Consider the following 22,124-nt stretch of genomic DNA (forward strand, 5'->3'; position numbering starts at 1 on the left):
GTCAGCACTGTTCACAGTAGAGCTACTTCTACGCACGAACCGCACGAAACGAGTGATATTTTCTTCTTTTTTTTTTTTTTTTTTTTTTTTTTTTTTTTTTTTTTTTTTTTTTTTTTTTTTTTTTTTTTGTGTTAGTTTGTTATTTAGCATAGTGAAGCAACGCAAATTAGCTGTTAGCTACGATGTTGTTTAAATAAACCTATCTCTCTCTTTCTCTCTCTCTCTCTCTCTCTCTCTCTCTCTCTCTCTCTCTCTCTCTCTCTCTTTCTCTCTCTCTCTCTCTCTCTCTCTCTCTCCTCTCTCTCTCTCTCTCTCTCTCTCTTCTCTCTCTCTCTCTCTCTCTCCTCTCCTCTCTCTCTCTCTCTCTCTCTCTCTCTCTCTCTCTCTCTCTCTCTCTCTCTCTCTCTCTCTCTCTCTCTCTCTCTCTCTCTCTCTCTCTCTCTCTCTCTCTCTCTCTCTCTCTCTCTCTCTCTCTCTCTCTCTCTCTCTCTCTCTCTCTCTCTCTCTCTCTCTCTCTCTCTCTCTCTCTCTCTCTCTCTCTCTCTCTCTCTCTCTCTCTCCTCTCTCTCTCTCTCTCTCTCTCTCTTTCATATAAAAGCACAATGAATTTTTCAATCTGTACAACGTAGTTTTCAGTGAGCTCTTGAAGAGGAAAAGACAGGCGGTTGAAGACCGGTGTTATGGCAGTGTGCGCTTTCCATGCTTTCCAAAACCCTCCTTTGCCACGCCCCCGGAACGCGGGCACAGTGTCGCAGCCACTTAGAGCATGAAAAAAAACACTGACTGCACTTTTTCTTTGTCAAGAGCAGTTGCTATGGTGTGAACAGGAATGTAGAGAAAAACTCTTCCCGTTGGCCGTAGCCTACGTACAGTTGATTAGCCCCAATAAGAAAGCACTTTGTGATGAGCAGAAAAACTACATCTGAATCAACCGTTCTAGCAGTGATGAATTTCATGTTCCAGCGTTCAAAAACCTATCTTATTCTAATTTAACGAACCTTGTGTTTTACTTTTTGTTTGTAAAGGATTGGAATAGAAAATCATACATATGCGTAAAGAGCAAAGTATTTAAGAGGGGCATCTCCCATATCCCACCACTGAAAATTCCCCTAGAGAAAGTTCGCCTCCCGAAAAACATCTGTTTACTTCCCAATAACAAATGCTATGTGTTAGCAATAAGCAATAGGCCTTTCTTCTTTGAATTAGAGGAAAAAAACAAGTTTTTAACTGTAAGTAAGGAACGAAACTATAACTTAAAAACGAGCAAAAGTTATTCCGTGTATGAAAGTTGCTGTTCCGTCCTTGACGCCTCACCCTTTACACTGAAGTTTGACTCTTGGTCACAACTCTACTTTTTAAAACGATAAAAACTTTAGCGTAAAGAGTGAGGCGTTGAGAAGGAGACAACCCCGGTTCATAAACGGGATGATTTCTTTTCGTTTTAAGTTTTAACGTTGCTCCCTACTTTCAGTTAATTTTTGATTTCTTTTTCTTTTTCTTCAATTTTCTGAAAATTCAGAAATCAGTTTTTTTCTTTTTATTTGATTTCTGAACGTTTTTCAAGTAATGCAGTTTCGAATTTGGCCCACCGTACATGAAAAATTAAAATAAAATTTTCAAATTAATTTCGGAATTTTTAGTCCTTATATGAAGGGTTGCCACCTCCTCATTACCTTAGTCTTTACGCTAAAGCTGTTAGCACTTATAAAACAGCTTCCTATTCTATTTAAAAGGCTCCCGTGTTTCAGTAAACGCTCTTAAAAAATTGGTACAAACAGTCAAACTTTAGCTTAAAGAGCAAGGTACTGAGGAGAGGGACACACTTCATGTATGGAGGGGGCAGACCTGGTCCTCACGGGAATTTCCTTCCGTGAAATTTCATGTAAATAAAGTAAAACTTCCCCCCGACAGTTCCTTCCTCGCTGAGAATCCCTCCTCCCTGTAAAATTACTTGCCGACGAACAGCCTTGAAAATTCTCCTTAGCATTCTTTCATTTGAATACTTTAATTTCTAATTGGTTTCTCGATCATTCCAGAAATGCCTCCTCCGGTGGAAATTATTTCGCAGAAATCAAATTGTTTTATAGTCACGTGAACACCGTGCTAACCTATGTGCCAGTTAGTGATCAAAAATCGTATTGGTCATAACGAGATGTTTATACCTAGAAAATATTGCAAAAGTCTGTATCCATTTCTGTTTTCTTTTCTTACACCAAATTTACCTAGGATAGGATACCATCTGTCCCTATTTCTTCCAACCTGAGCATTAAAATCCGTATCGTCTGATTCATTATATATTCGTGCTTACAAATATTATGCTGCTAAGGAGAGGCAACCCATAGCAGACAGATTAGCTAGGAAGAGATTTTTCAGCCCAGAAACGCCCACCAAAATAGACCAAGTCCTGAAGAATTACCGATTAATCAGAATCCTAGTGTGAATGATGTGTCGTTTATTTTAATGCAGTAGCCCTCCTTCCCTTGTAAAATTCTAAACCCTACTGCGTCATTGGCGATTTATTAAAAACAAAACTCTTACGTACTTGTAACAACATTGAAAATAAAATATGAAATCAAAATAAAATCAAATTTTGAACTAATGAGTTTTTCTGCAGTTGATATCATTATATATCAAATATCTAATTTAACTTTATTTCTTCTCAAGACCGTTCACGACAAATTTAGTTTCACTACACTGTCTCCTTTCCTAACTTCAAAAATATAAAGCCTATTGCGCCATTGGCACTTCACTAAAAGCAAATTATATTGCACTATTTAAATTTTATTTTTTCAATTTTATTTATTAAAAAGAGAATTTCACTTTTGAAACTTTATTTACTGAGTTAGAATTAAAACCTTAGTCTACTTATAGTATATTAAACGCTAAATGCATATTAAAAGCGTTCAATACATTGTGTATTGAATGTTTCATTATCTGTATTGAAATACTAAATGTTTCTTTTTGTACCATAAAAATGTTACATTTAGATGCTTACTGGTTCAGAAATTTTAGCCCACTACGCCACTGAGTGTGTGGGCGGTTCTTACAGACAACAAGCTGAACGTAATCGATAAAATCAGGTTCCAGTCCCGGTTTTTAGCCTGTTGGTAAAATGTGTCCTGACCATAACTGAAATCTATCGTAGAATGCCCCCATTCGTTTTTTCTTCTTAACTATGTGTGTGCTTTTATACAGGAAAGAAATAGGGTTGAGAGAATTAGCCATGTGGTTTGTTGATCTTTTTGGATGAAAACAAGCCTCAAGTAGGGTTTCATCAATACAAGAGTAAAGATTTTTACAGCATTTTGGAAGTTATTTCTTTGATCGTCTGGTGGTTGTCATTATCGTGATTATTAAGTATAAAAGTAATGACCTCACCATTACCTACTTTACCATTGTTAATTAATTTACCGTTGCATAATTTACCATTGCCTACTGGTGCGATTTTTTTCTCCTTAAAATAAAACAACTCTCATAAATCGGATGCAGGAAAATTGCAAAATAGTTCACAAAGAAGCGATTCACTGCAACCGCTGAAGTGTGACAAATAATATGAGGTATTTAAATATTACAGAAATAGGAATAGGCCAAATCAAGCTCTTATACCCACAAAAATAATATTCAAAAGCCCAACCTGTATTAGCTTAGGCCAGATTTGTCTAATAAATAACATAATTCTTACCTTATATGCTTTTACCTTAAAATGTCGCCACGTCCCTTGAAAATCAAGTTTCTTTGACTGGCCCTATGTAGTTTGTCTTATTTATTTATTTATTTATTTTCTTTATTTCCCTCAAAAAATGAGGAGTACGCTACAATATAATATAAATGTAAAACAAATGATAACACTTGAATTAAAAACACTGAATTAAAAACAATATATTAATGGACGACTTTATGGTTAGTTTTTCAGGTACTTCCAAGGTCTGATTTAAAAAAGGTTTTAATTCGAAATATTGAATTTGTTTGTAACAGCTCAGTAAAAATGTTTCTATGGACCCGTTGAACCGTTATGACGCATAACCTAGCAGCTAAAAAAACAGACGAAATTTGACAGATCATGAAAAAACTTGAAAACTCAGCAGTATGAACCAAGGGCTAGGGTTTTTGCTGACAACCACAAGGATTAAAACAAATCTGTCTTGATATTAGATTTACAAATCAGTTGCAAGACCGATCTCAATACAAATGCAAAAAGTACTAACTTTCCTTGAAACTAACTTTATTTTTTTAAATTTTCCAAAATATTGCTGTTTAAAACCTAGTCGGTTAATTCGTTCTAATTCTCTGTTACTTGCCTTGCAAGTCCACGCTTGCCAATTTTCTCTTGAAATTCTGGCAGATAAATTTCGGCGTATAAATGGTCACCAAATGGTCGTGCAAGAAACAAGGTCACCCATATATCTTGAAAGTTTCTAAAGTGTATTTGGGTTTAGGCTATTTATCTGCTGATTAACATGGATAGCATTTATAAAAGTAACTTTTGAAGGTTGTGTTTGTCGGCATTTTAAAAAAGTAGGATGCATTAAGTTTACTAATAAAGGGTTGCCCTTTTGTTTTGTATTTTAAAAAATCCACTTTACAGATGGCATCATCAGGCATAAGAGGGGTTACAATAGAAGCAGTTAATTACTTAAATGGAGTGCTGATGCCTGACGTCTCTGACGGTGAAGCTAGCTCCATTTTTGCGAAGATGATTCAAGATGCCCTCAAGTCTTGGTTCACTCCTGTCAATTTTTTCATCCACAGCCTTGGACAGCTTCGCTTTTCAGATAGCGGTGAAGAAGGAGCTCTTCTGAGTTTTATACCGAAAAACTACTCGTGAGTTTTTTATGCTTAAAACGCTGATGATTGTCAATTTTTCCATCCACAGCCTTGGACAGCTTCGTTTTTCAGATAGCGGTGAAGAAGGAGCTTTTCTGAGTTTTATACCGAAAAACTACTCGGGAGTTTTTTATGCTTAAAACGCTGATGATTGTCAATTTTTTCATCCAAAGCCTTGGACAACTTCGCTTTTCAGATAGCGGCGAAGAAGGAACTCTTCTGAGTCTTGAAAAACTACTCGTGAGTTTCTAATGCTTAAAATGCTGATGATTGTCAATTTTTTCATCCACAGCTTTGGACAGCTTCGCTTTTCAGATAGTGGCGAAGAAGGAGATTTTCTGAGTTTTATACCGAAAAACCAATCGTGAGTTTTTTATGCTTAAAACGCTGATAATTGTGGCTGTCCTATTTTATAATGCATGCTTTGTTTAAATAGTTAATATTCGTATTTCGTTTATTCGGTAAGTAGCGTAACACCAAGCAAACCATGTGAGTTGATGCAACAAGTAACTGAACCTTATGCATTAGCAATAAGAGTTGCATTGCTTGTAATAATTAAATAAGAGTATACTTTGATCTGTCTCGGTGCTGAGAGATCAATATGAATCTTTTAAAAGCTTTTTTTTAAGGAGACTAAGGAGACTTTAGTTTTGTGATAGGGTGAAGGATGTCAACAAAATTATTCCAGCCCTAATAGAAGACTATGAGCTGGTCATTGGCTAGTCAAAATTCATTCCAACGAAAGCTTTGTAGACTAGGGAATACCGAGTTAGTGAATACCGAGTGTAACATAGGTCTTGTAAGATTGGCCTTAGTAAGTTAATAAAAGCCCTAGAAAAGCTTGTAAAGGATTCTGTATTTGACTATTAACATATCAATTCCTTAAATGTTGACATTCGCCCGTACTTATGCGTGACTAGATAAAGAAAAATTTTCAAGTAAAATTAAGAAGGAAAATTAAAACTTGAAACGAAGAAAAATTATTATGTTTTGGAAAGGGGTTGCCCCCTCCACAATACCCCACTCCGCGTTAAAGTTTAGTACTACTTTAAAAAAAGCTTCTTATGGTTCTATTTAAATGGCCCTTGAGTTTCAAGAGTTGTTCTTAAAGAATTAAAACGAAAGCTTAAGCTTTGGCTTGGGGGTGAGGTATTGAGGAGGGGATAACCTTCCTCCAAAACCTAATCATTTCTGTTTGTTTTCAATTTTAGTGCTGCTCCTTACTTTCACTGCAAACGGTATGTTTTTGTATTTAATTTTTGATCGTTTTTTTTTCTGAACATCGTAAATCCAGCTCCTACTCCATGGAAAATTTCTTCCAATCACGGGAAGTCCGTGCACCTAAGGTTCTCCTCACTCAAAATACCCCCCTCTCGTCAAAAAATTCTCCGTGGACAATTCCATTCCCGCTGATAATTACCCTTGAAAATTTTCTAGCAAACGATTCCTGTCTAAAAAATTCCTCTTAGTACACTTTCATTTGAAAAAAGACTTTAATTACCGATTGTTCCTTAACCCATGCCGAAAATCCCTCTCTGCAGAAATTTTTTCTATTTGGTTTTAGAAAGATTCCTGACTTTTCGGGAGTGCTTCCCTCCTTTTATGAAAATCAGATAAATTTTCTTAGGCTCGTAACTTTTGATGAGTAACACCAAATCTTATATATTTTTGGAATCAGCAAAATGAGCGAATTCTTTTCATGTATTTATTGATATCAAAGTTCTGTTTTTATGGCACTTGGTATTTACCAAGTGACATATAGCGATCGCAAATTCTGTCGGTCTGCCGGTCCCGGTTTTGCTAGTTTAGGTACTTCCGGATAAGCTAGGATGATGAAATTCGGCAGGCGTATCAGGGAACAAAGAAGATTAAATTAGAAATAGTTGGTATCTCCGATTTGACCATCTGGGGGGGGGGAGTGGGGGGTAGGTTAATTCAGAAAAATTAGAAAAAAGTGGTAGGCCTATTTTTAACTTACGAACAGGTGATCGGATCTTAATGAAAGTTGATATTTAGAAGGATATCGCGTCTCAGAGCTCTTATTTTAAATCCTGACTAGATCCGGTGAAATTGGGGGAGTTGGAGAGGGGAACCTAAAATCTTGGAAACCGCTTAGAGCGGGGGGGATCGGGATGAAATTTGGCGGTAAAAATAAGCACAAGTCCTAGATATGTGTTTAACATAACTGGAACGGATTTGCTCTCTTTGGGGGAGTTGGGGGAGGGTTAATTCTGAAAAATTAGAAAAAAAGAGGTATTTTTAACTTATAAAGGAGTGATCGGAACTTAATGAAATGTCATATTTAGAAGAACCTCGTAACTCAGATCTCGACCTTTTAAATTCCGACCGGATTCAGTGTCATTGGGGGGAGAGTCGGGGGAAACCGAAAATCTTGAAAAACGCATAGGGTGGAGAGATCAGGATGAAACTTGGTGGGAAGAATGAGCACAAGTCCAAGATACTTGATTGACATAACCGGACTGAATCCGCTCTCTTTGGGGGGCTGGAGGGGGTGTTAATTCGGAGTAACTAGAAAAATTCAGGTATTTTTAACTTAAGAACGGGTGACCGCTCGTGAGTTATTTTTTAATTTGATATTTAGAAGGAACTCATGGCTCAGAGCTCTTATTTTAAATCGCGACCTGATCTGGTGACATTGGTGGGGGGAGTTGGATGGGGAAACCGTAAATCTCGGGAAATGCTTATAGTGGAGAAATCGGGATGAAACTTCGTGGGTAGAATAAGCAAATGTCGTAGATACGTGACTGACGTAACCGGACTGGACGTAACTGGGGAGTTAGGGGGGTCCAGTGCTATGGGGAGTTCGGTGCTTCTTGACGTGCTAGGACGATGAAAATTGGTAGGCGTATTTGGGACCTGCACATATTGACTTGATAAAGTTGTTTTCCCCGATTCGACCATTAGGGGGGGGCTGAAGGGAGAGGAAAAATTTGAAAAAATGAGGAATTTTTAACTTACGAGTGGTTGATCTGATCTGAGTGAATTTTGATATTTAGAAAGACCTCGTATCTCAGAGCTCTTATTTTAAATCCCGACCGACATTAAGCCTCTGATTTTTCTTTTAAATTAATCTATTGATTCTTAGAAATTTGCTAGAGCTCATGCCATATGAGCTCTTGGCTCTTGGCTCTTCCGACCTCGTCACAAGTGTCATATGAGTTCTTACTCGTTTATAATTACGGTTACTATTGAGCCGAGTCGTACCTTACTTAAAGTGCGTTACCACAAACTGTTTTAAAGGCCAAAATGAACAACAAGTTTTTTTAGGTAAACCTATCCTACACATCTCTTTGTTTGCATATGGCTATACAAATATCTGCTGAGCAAATCATTTTATTGCTTTTTTTCACTATGTACTAGTAAACGTCAGTATGTACTGGACAGCTTTGGTAACATCTTGAACTTCTATAGTTTACCAAAGTTTTCTAGTGTTAATAAGTATCCTTGTAAATGTGAACCTAGGATCTGCGGGCAAACTCTAATATTCATTTTTCCCGCTTTTCCTTATTCTGATGAAAAAAAATTCTTCTTCCGTATCTGACTATGGTATTTTTGGCTTTTTTTAGTACCTTTAAGAACAAATTCTATTAATGAATGGAGTACTGCGAATAAATCTGGAATTTTTCGTGAAAACCAGTTGACCTATTCGGCTTATTCCTGCATCTTCTTTATTGTCCCCTGTCAAAATTACATCATAAACAACGGCCAAGCATGAACTTAGTGGATTAATTACAAAAAAAAAGAAAGTAACCGAAAAAACCTGTTTTTTATTTAATATCATAGTTAAAATTATCTTTTACTCCTTGTGAAAAGTATGGTTCAATCCCGCTTTCTAGGGCTGTTATGAGAGAAAGGTTGGGATTGCTAGGGCACGTTTTGTAGATGAAGGATGACAGATTGGCACAGATTGTTCATTTCGGCCAACCGTTTAGGGCTAAACTGAAAGCAGTACGTCCGCGGTTGGTATGGGAGGATGTCGCAAAAAAAGACTTAAGAGAAATGAAAACTTCCTGGGAGGGTGTAAAAGGGAAGGTGTTGAATAGGCTAGGATGAGTAGTGCGTAGCTAGTAGCTAGTAGGATAGTAGTAGTGCGTGCGTAGCAGTGTTGGTGTTAGCGACTCAGTTTTGTGGTTGTTAGTGGTAGTAAATAATCTTAATAAATCTTGCGTGGAATATGATACATTCACCTGCTCGACGGTGATACTCTTCTAGCTTGTTCAATGTCTAATTTTTTTTTTTGGCTTCTTATAAGTTTATTTCTTTTTTATATTTTCTCTATTTTCATAAGAGATTCATCATTCTATTAGAAAATTCAGAGATTCATTAGAGTCTATCTATTTAATTTATTTCATGTATCAAGTTTCTCTAATCTGTTTTTATGTTTTTTTTTCTTTCTGTGAGTAAATAAAAAATTTCTCTGAGTAAATGACTCGCATGTCTTTACAGGCCAAGGAGATGTTGGGGGGGGGGTTAGTTGTACAGTGTATTATTCTATGTGTATTTTATTATGAATAAGTTTTATCTATTATTTAACATGGCTACGAAAACGGTTCCTTCTGCTAATTCACTGGTTGCCTCAAGGTTGGGAATTTTTTTGGCATATTTAATGCAAGCTAAACAAAATTTTCTTGTAAACTTTCCTAGTTTCTCGCAAATTGTAAGTAAGCTAAACATAAAATTTTTCTGTTTTTTTTTGCAAATTTTACGTAAGCAAAACAAATTTTCTTGCAAACTCTCCTTGTTTCTTGCAAATTTTATGTAAGCTTTACATAAAATTTTCCTCGTTACCTGCAAATTTTATGCAAGTTCAGCATAAAATTTTGCACTTTTCCTTGGTCCAGAATTATTCCCGGATAAAAGGAAGTTAGTACACACATATTAAGACATAAGAAGTTAGATAAGACATACCCACTATAACCCGGCTTTTACTCCTTGAATTTGAAAGTAGAACTACTTTTAGGGTCACATATAAGAAATATATATTATCGTGTTATCTTTTATTAAGTTGATTATCTTCTATAAGTTTGATATAAGAGTCTCATTACACCTTGCTAATAATGAAATAGTAATCCAAGTAAATATTTGGTATACATTACTATACTTTTATCTAACTAATCTGCGTAGCACCGTGGTCGTGTAATTAGCTAAGTAAATATTAATATATAGTACTTCTGGGCTACCATCGTTCGTCTGCCCCGTCAAAAACAGTATGATTTTATCTTAGTTATACCAAAATAGTAATCTAGGTAATCACTCGATGCTAAAAAGTATTAATAAAAAGAATCCTAGCGCATAAAGTCTGAGGGACTTGAGCTAAAGCGGATTTGATAGTAGAAACTAAGGATTTGGATTCACTACCTGTGAAATAATGTCTCAGGATCCCTCTAAATATTTTAAGATATTAGAGGATGGGTTCTGGTGGGGGAGGGGGTCTTGCTATTTTGAGAAATCTCTGATTTAGTCCCAATTATCTGGATTGGCGGAAGTTGAAATCGAAAATGTAAACGGCTTCTTTGGCAAGCAGTTGTGAGCTACGCTGGAGGAGGTTTATGGATTTACTTATAGTCAGGGAGGGCTATAGTGTTGAATTCAATAAAAACTAACCAGTAAATGGTTTGCAGCTGTTCAAAGTTAAGGCCTGAAGTTTGAGTCGGGCTTTTAATTTATTAAAAATTTTATGAATATAATTTATTTGCTTTATTTATTTATATTTAATTTTTTATTGAAATTTATTTATATTTATCTTTTAATTTAACTTGTTTATTAGTTTATTTAATTAATCACTTTTATTTTAATTCATTTTATTAAGTTGGGCTTAGAAGTAGCGGTTAAAGCATTTGTGAAACAATGATTATGTGGGTAGAGAGGGCAGGGGATTCTGGCAGACATTGGAAGGGGGAGGGGAAATTTGTCTTTGACTCTGAGAATTTATCCTTTTTTCATCTTTTAGGAAAAATGTTGATGGAAAAATAAAGAACGTTGGAGTTGTCAATTATCAGAAGAGATATGAACCAGATAAGTATTATGTGTATGTAGTCCGTGTGGAAAGATTTGACGAATGTGAACCAACATACCTTTTCAGATCATACGAAGAATTCTGTGAGTTCCAACATAAGCTATGCCTGATGTTTCCTCTAACTAAACTGCCCAGGTAAGTTAAAGGCTCAGAGGCGTAACCAAGGTTTTCAGCGCCCGGGAACAATATCGGTATTTATCCCCCTTCTCATCACTACCACAATACAAGTAAAAGAAAGTAACTTCAGTTTGGTACCACTCCAGAGGCTATAAAAGGGGACAACCATTCCTCCCTGTGCCCCCCTAGATATGCCTCAGAGATGGCTTTTTTATATTGAAAATACTATTTCAATTTATTGGCAATTGACAAAGATTTAATAATAATTTAATAACACTAAAAATGGAAATTATTTAATTATACTAATTAGTATTAATACTGACTAGTATTAATTAGTATTAGTATCAAATAAAATCAGTTGTAATTATTATTAATTAAATAGTTTTTACTAATTAATTACTTAAGATTAAATTGATTAGGCTCGGAAATTAATTAGTATTTACAAGCATTAGTATTAGTGTTAGTAATTATTATTATTACTAATTTAATTACGGTAAGTATATTATAATTTAATTGCTCCTCTATTTAATAAAAATCGAGGACTAATTTCTCCTTCGAAAAAGAATTTTACGTCTCGGGGTTGAAGTTGAAGTGTAGCTGTTTGTTCAATTTTAATCTACAAAGATGAACGAATATAGAACTTCATTTGCTTATTGTTATCTTTCACGACTTAAAAACAAGGTCCAAAAACAGCATATGATATAAAAGTATAAGAGAAATTATAGGTAGTTTATTACAAAAAAAGGAATTCAGGAGCCTTTATTTTTCTCTGCCACTTCTTTAGTTGTAAGACTTGCCCTTACAACATCCTTTTGTAAAATCTCCCGAAAAAAACCGGATACGACCCAGCTGGCGTGCATAATGAATGAGGAGGGAAGATACAGGCTCCATCCTTACCTACCTGAAAACCAAAATTTTATTTCAACTAAAATATTTTTATTATTCTGAAAAAATGTGACATCATTCCAAAATTGGGCACCGTTGCTTAGTTTGACAAAAAGGTTTTTTCAAGCCTGTAAGTATTTAGACCAGCTCCTCCTTCCCCCCTTAAAAATATCTGAGGAAGCTTATAGAGCTAGACAATACACGTTTTCCCTACTTTTGTCAAAACTAACTTCGTTTCTAACCTCTTTCCCTAGCTTCGAAAAAAGCGTATATCCGATATTATACGACAAAGATTGCTTTCATCTCAAAATTTCATTTTTTTTTTTTAACGAATGAGCCTTATTTTAAAGCTTCAGCTAGTTAATTTGAGGGCTATTAACTTTAAAGGTAGCAACGTGTTTTTGCATCAGTTTTATGGAGGAGTGCTGATGGATCTATGTTTAGATTGGGAGAACTGTGCCTGAAACCTGAAAAAGCGTGTACTTTGCACCTAGTTCTTCAACTCTCCGTGAGCCGTCAGATAAATATAGAAGAAGGCTGGAGGTCCAGGGGATATAAATGTATCTTCAATCTCCCTTCATGTCTCTAATATCTCTAATGCTCTGGACTGGCAGTTCCCCTCTTAGGAAATATTTTTTTTGTTTAAGAAAGAAAGATTAAATTTCACTTTTAATCATAGATAATAGTCAGACATGGCTGTCTTTCCATGGCGAAATTTACAATCTTCTATCTGAATTTAGCTCAAGTCGTACTCATAATGCTTTCTCATCTGACTTAAAACCATAGTTACTGACATCTGATTCGCTAGCCGGTTGTTTAGAAGAAAACAAGTAAAAAAAAATATAATTAGAAAAAAAATTAAACTCATAAGTTCACTGGTACAAAAGGTGAAATGCTACCAGGAGGTTGCTTTTACTAAGATTTGAACGAACTTTACTAAGATTTTAAGGTTTTATATTTCATTTTCCTATGTATATACAGTTTAATGTCTTCTTGTTTCCCTGGGGGACTACCCCCCAGGCTCTTTTGCTGGTGTCCGTTGTGAAATTCCTACGAAAAAAGATTTTTTCGAATGACTTACCTTATAAACAATGGAAATGATTACCCTATAGTTAATTTTTGTTGTTTCAGCCTCTCCTTCCCTCATGATAAATATTTGAAGTGATGTTATTTTTCAGGAATGGTTATCATTGCTATACAAATATTAAAATTGAATGTGAAAAACAAGGATGGGAAGATGAAGTAGTAGCCCTTCTTCACATTTAGGAGGGATTTGGATTAAACAGTTTGCAGTACCAAACTGCAAGTAAAGAGTGACTTGTCAATAGAAAATCAAAATGCTAAAATAATTTGACTTCAATATATGCAACAATGAAACCCATCACTTGTTTGCATAACAATTGTAGGGCTAATAAGGGGGCAGACCCCGCGATGTAGAAAGTAATTTATTTTCGTTGTAAGTTTTATTGTCGCACTTTATTTTTGCAAAAAGAATGCCTAAAACACAAGATTTTGCTTGTTTTTTGGTTTTTTTTTTAGCTAGGAGCTCGAGACCTCTTAAGCCGGGTATTTTTATATCTTGGATATGAAGGTTTCATATCCAACCAGCCATCCTTTACTTTAGACACCTCCCCTCCTATTTACCGTCTTCCTCAGATTCGCCTTCCAGTTAATCTGGATGTTCAAGATCAAATTTTTACCTAATTCTGTTTTGTTTTATGGCTGGGGAAGAAAGTATTATTTTCTGGAGAATTTTGATGGAGGAGGAAAGGGCACCTCGGAATTATATATTGGGGAGTTGGCAAGACACTTTTCTCCTTTCATCAAAAAAGTGTATACGCTACGGCTTTATTTTCTATGCCTATTGTCTGACAGGCTTCGTTGCTAGCTCTTTCATATGCTGTAGCTATTCTTTTAAACCAAGTGATGTCATAGGTTAAAATTTTTCATAATCTGAATAATTACCATGTATATCAAAACCACGTTTTATGAACAGTTTAAAAATTTTTCTTAAACATGCACTTTTTGGAAATAGTCATGCTTCTCTTTTCCATGAGAAAGTCTATGGACCTCCACTCTACTACCTCCCAAGTGACAAGTTACCTACATATTGTCCTGATCATGAGAAAGTCTCATGATGATGAGAAAGACCCTGGGAAAGTTTACTGACCTCCACTCTAATAGCTGTCAATGGACAGGGTCATCTCATCATTACTTAGAGGTTATTTTGATCATGAGAAAGTCTCATGATCATGAAACTTTGAGAAAGACCTAAAGTCTACTTGTGAAAGTCCCTGAGACAGTCTACTGACCTTCACTCTAATAGCTCCCAATTGACAAGGTTAACTCATTACTTACAGATTATTCTGATCGTGAGGAAGTCTCATGATCATGAGACTTTGAGAAAGGCCCTGAGAAAGTCTACTGACCTCCACTCTAATCGCTCCCAATTGGCAAGTCCATCTCATCATTACTTACAGATTATTCTGATCATGAGAAAGCCTTATGATCATGAAACTTTGAGAAAGACCCTGAAAAAGTCTACTGACCTCCACCCTAATCGCTCCCAATTGACAAGGCCATTTCATCATTACTTACAGATTATTCTGATCATGAGAAAGTCTCGTCTAATTTGGGAAAGACCCTGAGAAATTCTACTGACCTCCACTCTGATAGCTCCCAATTGATAAGATCATCTCATTACTTAGAGATTATTCTGATCGTGAGAAAGTCTCATAACCATGAGACTTTGAGAAAGACTCTGAGAAAGTTTACTGACCTCCACTCTAATAGCTCCCAATTGACAAGGCCATCTCATCATTATTTATCTGATCATGAGACTTTGAGAAAGTACCTGAGAAAGTCTACTGACCTCCACTCTAATAGCTCCCAATTGACAAGGTCATCTCATTACATGAGAAAGTCTCTTGATCATGAGACTTTGAGAAAGACCCTGAGAAAGTCTACTGACCTCCACTCTAATAGCTACCAATTGATAAGGTCATTTCATCATTACCTATAGATTCTTCTGGTGATGAAAAAGTCTCTTGATCATGAGACTTTGGGAAAGACCCTGAGAAAGTCTACTGACCTCCACTCTAATAGCTCTCAATTGGCAAGGTCATCTCATTACTTACTGATTATTTCATTGAACTGCCTTGATTATAAACTCTCTTTAATATGAGTAAGTTTACCAGCCCTCCCTCCTCAACCCTGGTTGTTCACATTCAAGTTTTATATTCGTATGAAAATTCCTCTAATCCCTGAGAAAGTTCACTTTAAATTATCATTTGGAGAGTTAATTGAACATTATTCAAGGCAAGTCTTATGGACAATTACTGATCGAGTAGGGCTTGTGAAAAATGGATTTATGGGCCGTCATATACATATTTTTCCAGATAAGTTCTTCAGACAGTTTTTAAACGAAATCCTCCCGGCCCACATACCGTTCTCCTTCTTTTAAACAGTTCGTGATAACGAACTGTTAGTAAGGAGGAATACGGCTCAATAGTAACCAAATCTCTGAAATATGTAATTTTGATATCAATATGTGAGTCAAAAGACTCGGCTTATTATGTTGATTCCAAATATATATTATTTACTAAGTTTATGATTATTACGAGGCTGAGAAAGTTTGCCAGATTTTCGGAAAAGGTGAGAAACGTCAGGGAATTAAAAAAAAAGCCAAAGGTTCTTCAAAAGGAAAAAAATAAATAAATGAAAATCACACCATCAGATTCAGCGTATCGGAGAACTGTATTGTAGAGGTTCCAAGCTTTTATCTGCTAAAATGGGGAACTAATAGTTCTAAAATATCGCAAGAGGGCTCATTATCATGTAAATTTTAAGTTCTAGTGCCCTTTTTGAGCGAACAAAAACATTTAAGGGTAGCCAGCCTCCCTCCCACGCCCTTTTTCTCGTTAGTCGTCCGGTCAACATTTTGAGATAGCCATTTTATTCAGTATAGTTGAATTTACAAAACTATGTCTTTGGAGATGAAATGACCCCCAGAACTATCGGGAAAAGGGCCGCAAGTTATGAAATATGCCTATTGTTTACATATAGTATTTGTTGTTGGGAAGTGTACAGATTTTTTAAGGGGAGGTGGAATTCTGGGTATGGAATTTCAACGGGAAGAACTTCCTGTTGCGATCGGAGTTTCTGGGGTGAGCTTTTCAGGGATGTTTTGCATGGAGGGAATTTGCCAGAACCCGCATACGGAATTCTTTTGACTTTCTTACTCTCTCGTTGGCGACCGTGTTTTACATTTGGAGATGCTTTGGAGGAATTGTGGGGAAATTTCAGCGAAAACGGAGTTTTCTGGGGGATTTTTACGTTGGGGGTGGGGCAGATTTTCCACGTTAGAAATTCTCCATGGGAGAAATATCACCAGGAGAAATTCTCCTTGGGGATACTTTCTGTGGGAGAAACTTTCCATTGGGGGGAGGGAGATTTCTGGGAAATTCTTTTCGTTCTGGGAAATACATTCGCTCATGACTTTAAAAAGGATCAGAAATATAGTAAAAACAAGTTATTCTTCAAGGGAAAGTCTGCTAATGAGCGTTTTTCAGGCGAAATCATAAGTAAGAAATTTTTGGGGGGAAATTGGCAGTGAGGACGGAATTGTCGGGGGCGGGGTAATTTCTAGATGGAAGAATTTTGCGTGGTAAGGAATTTATATGGAGGAAGGGTTTTGTGAGAGGTTTTTCCATAGAGGCTTTCACAGGCTTTCCTGTTATTACTTGAAAAACAATCAGAAATTTTTCAATGAAAGTTGAAAACAATCAGAAGTTTTTTCTAATGAAAGTAAGGAGCAGCATTAAAACTTAAAACGAACAGAAATTATTCCGTATATGAGGGGGTTGCCCCTCCTCATTACCCCTCTCTTCACCCTAAAGTTCGATCTTTTGTCGTAGATTTTTAAGAACTATTCCTGAAACACGATGGCCGTGTAATTAGAATCAGAACCTTTTTTTTTAAGTTCCTAAAAAACTTGAGCGTTTCAGACTTTCAGACTAAGGATGTTTTTCAACTTGTACACAGTTATTTCACTCCCGACTTTAAATTTTTACTTTATCCCAACACCAAGCAATATTTTTCAAAAGGCTTTATAATACAATTTTGGAATAAGTTCTTTCATTAATATTCCTCTTAACCCCATTTTTTTTCTAAACTAAAGTACTCATCTTTTTCACTCACAACCTTTCTTTTCGACTTTGTAATATCATTTCAGAACAAACGATATTAATAAAAGAATTTGTTCTAAAATAACTTTATATAAACTTTTAAAAAGTATTGCGTGGTGCTGGGATATTTATAAACCCCAAAAAAATAGAAAAATGAAATAAATCTTAAAATACAGAGAAAAAATTGGTTTAAACCCTCCAAATCTAGAAGTGTTACGCCGGATTTAAAAGAAATATAAAAACAAAGAACTTGTCTTTATTATCCCCCTCCATCAATATAAAACTTGGGTGGTAACGCCCCAAGGTTTCTTACACTTTCTTTATTAAACTAAGAAAATAATAATAAAAAAAATGAATCAAACCTTAAAATACAGAGACAAGTCGTTTAAAACCCTCAAAATCTTGAATTATTACGCCGAATTTAGGAGGAATATCAGTAAAAAGTTCTCTATCACCCCCTCCACAAAAATAACCCTTGGCCGGTAACTCCCCAATATCGCCTTGCAACTCTGAATTTTGTGAAGTTGCTTTATTAAACAGCGAAAACAGTGGAAAAATATCTAAAATAAATCTTAAGATACAGAGAAAAACCTCAGAATATAGAAGTATTACGCCGAATTTAGAAGGAATATCACGAAAAAAGAACTTGTTATGAGTTAATAAAATAAATTCTATATTGCTCCCCTCCGCCAATCTAACGCTTGGCCGGTAACGCCCCCATATCGCTTTGCGACTGTCTGTGAAGTTGCATTTCTATGTACTGGCCTTATTAAACCGAGAAAATAGTAAAAACAATAAAAATATACAAATACATGAAAATATGAAACAAAGGTTGAAATACGGGAAAAAATCGCTTAAAATCTTCAAACTTAGTATGGTTTCATTCTCTAAGACAAACTGCGAAATACGAAAAATAACCGGCTAAAATTCTTCAAACCTTGAAAGGGTTAATAATAAAAATCAGAAAAAGTATTATATTAAAGAAATTAAAACATGAAATCTGGAATTGATCAGTCCAAAAATAATAAAATTTTGAAAAGCTTTACCCCATGTATCTTTATTCAAGATCTCTCAATCCCCCCCCCCCCTTGAAATAAAGTTTTTGAAAACTACTAGTTAATAGATAAAACTTCTAATCGGAACCCCTTCACTTCTGTAACCTTGAAAAAAGAATTTTGATATAAATTGTTAAGATAGAAAATTTTGAACAGCCCTAGTTCATAAATTTAACTTTCCAAAAATGCCAAAATGTCCGTATATTTCATATAATCCATCATATATTAGGAAAGAAAAGAAGTGATGAATGTTGAGGAACTTCATGCCCAAAGATAGTGGATTTTCATAGGATTAAACAAACAAAACACGTTTTTTAAACTGAAAGTAAGGAGCGATATTAAAACTGAAAACGAACTGACACTAAACCGTATATAAAAGGGGCTGTTCTCTCCTCAACTCCCAGCTCTTTACGCTGAAGTTTGACTCTTTCTCTCAATTCTACTTTTTAAAACAGGAAAAAACAGTAAAAACATCGCACATTTCATTTTCTGTTAAACTCATATAAAACTTCTCCAGTCTTTTCTGAAGAACCATGTATGGGTCTGGTATGTTAAATTGGTTTATAATAGCTGCGTATATATAATAGCCGGTATGTTTATAATAGCTGCGTTACGCTTCCAAGGAGCCAAGCGCAAAAGAAATTTACAAAAACAGTAGTAACAAGAAACGTTTATTTTTATCAGACAGAAGAATGCAAAAAGCAGAGAACGTCAAACACATGTGGTTTAACTACCGCCTAGAATAGCTGTGCCCGAATCTGTCGACTGCATGATCGACTGTCGAGTCGAGTTAAGATTACAACCTACAGGTATACCAAGATATATTATGCTTGAAGAAAATTTTATTATCTTGTCACAAAGTTTTACTACTGGGATAGGAACGCTTCCCTTACGATTGAAGACAATAAACTCTGTTTTAGTCTCGTTGAAATACAGACCTGTTTTCTCTTATTTGAGCTTTTCAACGCTACAAAACTCTTCAAAACGGGAAAAAGATATGATTAAATACAAAATACCGTCGGCATACTGCAATAAAGAAAAATCTTGACCAAGATACAGAAAACGCGGCTTAACCACCTGCTGAGCCCCAACTACACTATTATTGTAAAAACGTAGTGAAGAGACAGCTCCTTGACGAATCTCTTTTTGAACTGAGATACTAGTAGGAGTTTTTATCCCACTCGGTAGACTAATTTTAATATTCACTGCCACCTTTTGATACAGATCACAGAACGTAAGGACTCTCAACTTGTTAACAATAATAATGAGGTCAAGTCAGGAGCTACAATTCCTTGCCAAATATTGTGAAAACTTTTACTTCACTGAGATTGCGAAACCTACTAAACTAATGTGTTCGTGAAGTATTCGTTTTTAGACTGGTGCGATTCCTTTTAATTTTATGAAAATGTTAAATAGATGGATTATCTCCTAATTTTCACTCTTTATGCCCTCTTTGGTCTAACATTCTCGTTTTGTGCCTGTTTTTGGCGTTGTTTGCGCGTAATATTCATTGGTTAAAATGTTGAATCTCTCTTAGTCAAAATTGTTGTTTGTTGCCAATGTCGAAGAAAATGACTATGGTGCGATCTCTTTTGTTATTTTGAAAGAGCTATAAAATTTTCTACTTTCGTTCAAATGAGCCCATCCCATATTATTTAGGGCCATTGGTTTCATATAATTGCTCCTGCGTCGAAAATAAACAAACAAACGCACATCCGCGACCATGCTTCTAGGAACAATAGAAAATTCTGTGTCTTATTTTTGTCAGAAAACCGCTTGAAATCTTTGTTGTCTTCAATGTGCTAAATCTCATGTTGTGAATTTTATGAAGATGACCCTGCTATTAAGGGAAGTTTTCCTCCATTTTCTAAAGCTATGCCAGTTTTTTTCATATAAAAAAACTGGTATGTAAGGGGTATGTACTGGTAAGTTATACATACAAATAACTTTGTATGTAAAACCTTAAACTGAATACAGTTGTATACTTAGAGTCGCTGCTAAACGTAGAACTTTTGGTAATATTCTAATGATATTGAAATTTTTGTCTCTGTTACCTGGGGTGGCTCTTTACTCACAGTTCGTTACCCAGAACTATTTGAAAATTTCTCCTCGACAATGGAAGCGTAATCTCTATCGATAGTATTTGAATTGTAATTTTAACTTGTGATATTTTAGGTTGACATTCATTTAAATCTAACTGTGTTAATTTTGAAGCAACTCCTGCCATTGCCATTTCTTTTGATTTTTGTTATTACTTTATTTATATTCACATGGCTATGCTAGTTTAAAGTTACAGTGAAGAATATGTGTATAAATATGCGTTACATATGAAAATAATAATATTTTGAATATATAAAGTCCCTATTTGTATATAAATAATCTATTCCATAAAATTACAGGGATGCTGAATCTCGCTGCGTAGTTGTAAGACTTTGAATTTCGAAGTCTGTAAGCTTATTGATAATTATTTACTGTCTCTTAATTGTTAACTGTTTTAATATTTCATGTATTTTACATTAATAATATTAAGACTTAAATTATAAGTCATAGACTGTTTAAATAAATTGATATTACAATAATTATTATTTACTGTCTTTTAGCTTACCCCGTGGTGTACACCTTGGAAGATCTTCTGTAAAAAATGTTGCCGAAAAACGATTAAATGATATTGATCGATTTTTGAAATGCCTTATGCAGCTTGCCCCTGAGATATCTCATTCTCCAATAGTTTACACGTTTTTTCATCCAATCCTTAGGGACCAAGAAGAAACTAGTATCACTGCTCATAAATTAAAAGGTAAAACTCTTTTGTATTCCGAGTTTCAGACGTACTCTATGTAGGTTTGCCCTGTGCCCTGTACCCTCATATTCTTTTGTATTCCCTTGCTAGTTTCAGACGTACTTTTTGTAGGTTTTATTCGACTTTCTGTTATCATTCTGTCCTCTACCTCTCTGGTCTTCTGCTTTAAAAAAAAAATAAAATGTTAAGCATTTTCGATTCTTTTATTTTCGGTATGTTAAATTTTCCTTTCCCTCCCCCCTGACCAATTAATAGTAAATTTTCTCAGAAATTTTATGTACCAGATATGATAGAAAAGTTGACCATGCTGCAGAAAAAGTTGTCTCCTACAGCAATATCCTTGTTTTTCATGTACCGGATGTGTTAAATCTTTCTTTCCTGTCCCCACTCCGACTAGATATGACAGAAATGTTTAGCATGCTGCAGAAAAAGTTGTCACCTACAGCAGTAACATGATTTTTAGATTACCAGATATGTTAAGTTTTGCTTTCACTAAGTAGCACTTAATAATTAAGTGCTAAAACTTTCCTTGTGGAATTTGAGGAGACTTCTTTAACTATATAATTCGTTCGCTTAAAACAATAATAATTTATTTTTAAACTATATACAAAATTGAATGGTCATACACCCAGTGCGGTTACACGAGTTGCGAAGGTAAAACCATAAACTGAGAAGAACTTACATAAATATTTCACATACAAAAATAAACTACACAATATCATCATTCCTAATCAAAAATAATCATAACTTTAATAATAATTACAGACCATCCAATAAATAAACGAATCAATATTAATGTATATGTATATTCTGCATGTTATCTATTCTGTGTTCAAATCCATCTTTTTTTCTTCACCGAATTTCCACAGTTTGATTTGTCTATTTTGAGGAATTTGTCTTGCAAATTTCTCTTATTATTTTTTATTTTGAGGCCTTTCGCCTGTTTAGAATTAATCCATTAGTTGTTTTTAGTTCAAGTCGAGAATATTTAGTGTCTTATTGTTTGTTTTATATGTCGAGATGCCATCTGTCTATTAATCAATTGTCGTTTTGAATTCTATTTCCCTTGTTGTCTCACTTTCCTTCTTCTTTTCTGTTTTTATTAGTCCCTTGAGTAATAAAAAAGCTTGAACTTTGCTTTTGCTTCTCCTTTCCTGTCTATCTCTTATTCATCTGCTTAATTTTTTCTGTCTAATTGACTAGTTTAATTCTCTTACCAC

At 35.1% G+C, this 22,124-nt stretch overlaps 2 protein-coding genes across 2 annotated transcripts in view; both read left to right on the forward strand.

Moving 5' to 3' along the window:
* Positions 1-22,124, forward strand: part of LOC136036708 (phosphatidylinositol 4-phosphate 3-kinase C2 domain-containing subunit alpha-like) — a 144,048-nt gene that overhangs the window by 100,561 nt on the left and 21,363 nt on the right. Inside the window, exons 18-20 of the mRNA XM_065719037.1 lie at positions 4,586-4,821; positions 10,796-10,996; positions 20,705-20,901. Coding sequence (XP_065575109.1) covers positions 4,586-4,821; positions 10,796-10,996; positions 20,705-20,901 — 634 coding nt within the window. The remainder of the gene's footprint in view (positions 1-4,585; positions 4,822-10,795; positions 10,997-20,704; positions 20,902-22,124) is intronic.
* The window catches only part of LOC136036707 (zinc finger protein with KRAB and SCAN domains 1-like), a 264,716-nt gene that overhangs the window by 68,588 nt on the left and 174,004 nt on the right, over positions 1-22,124 (forward strand). The gene's annotated exons all lie outside the window — the stretch shown is intronic.

The sequence above is a fragment of the Artemia franciscana genome, chromosome 15 (genome assembly GCF_032884065.1).
Source record: "Artemia franciscana chromosome 15, ASM3288406v1, whole genome shotgun sequence".
Classification (NCBI taxonomy): domain Eukaryota; kingdom Metazoa; phylum Arthropoda; class Branchiopoda; order Anostraca; family Artemiidae; genus Artemia; species Artemia franciscana.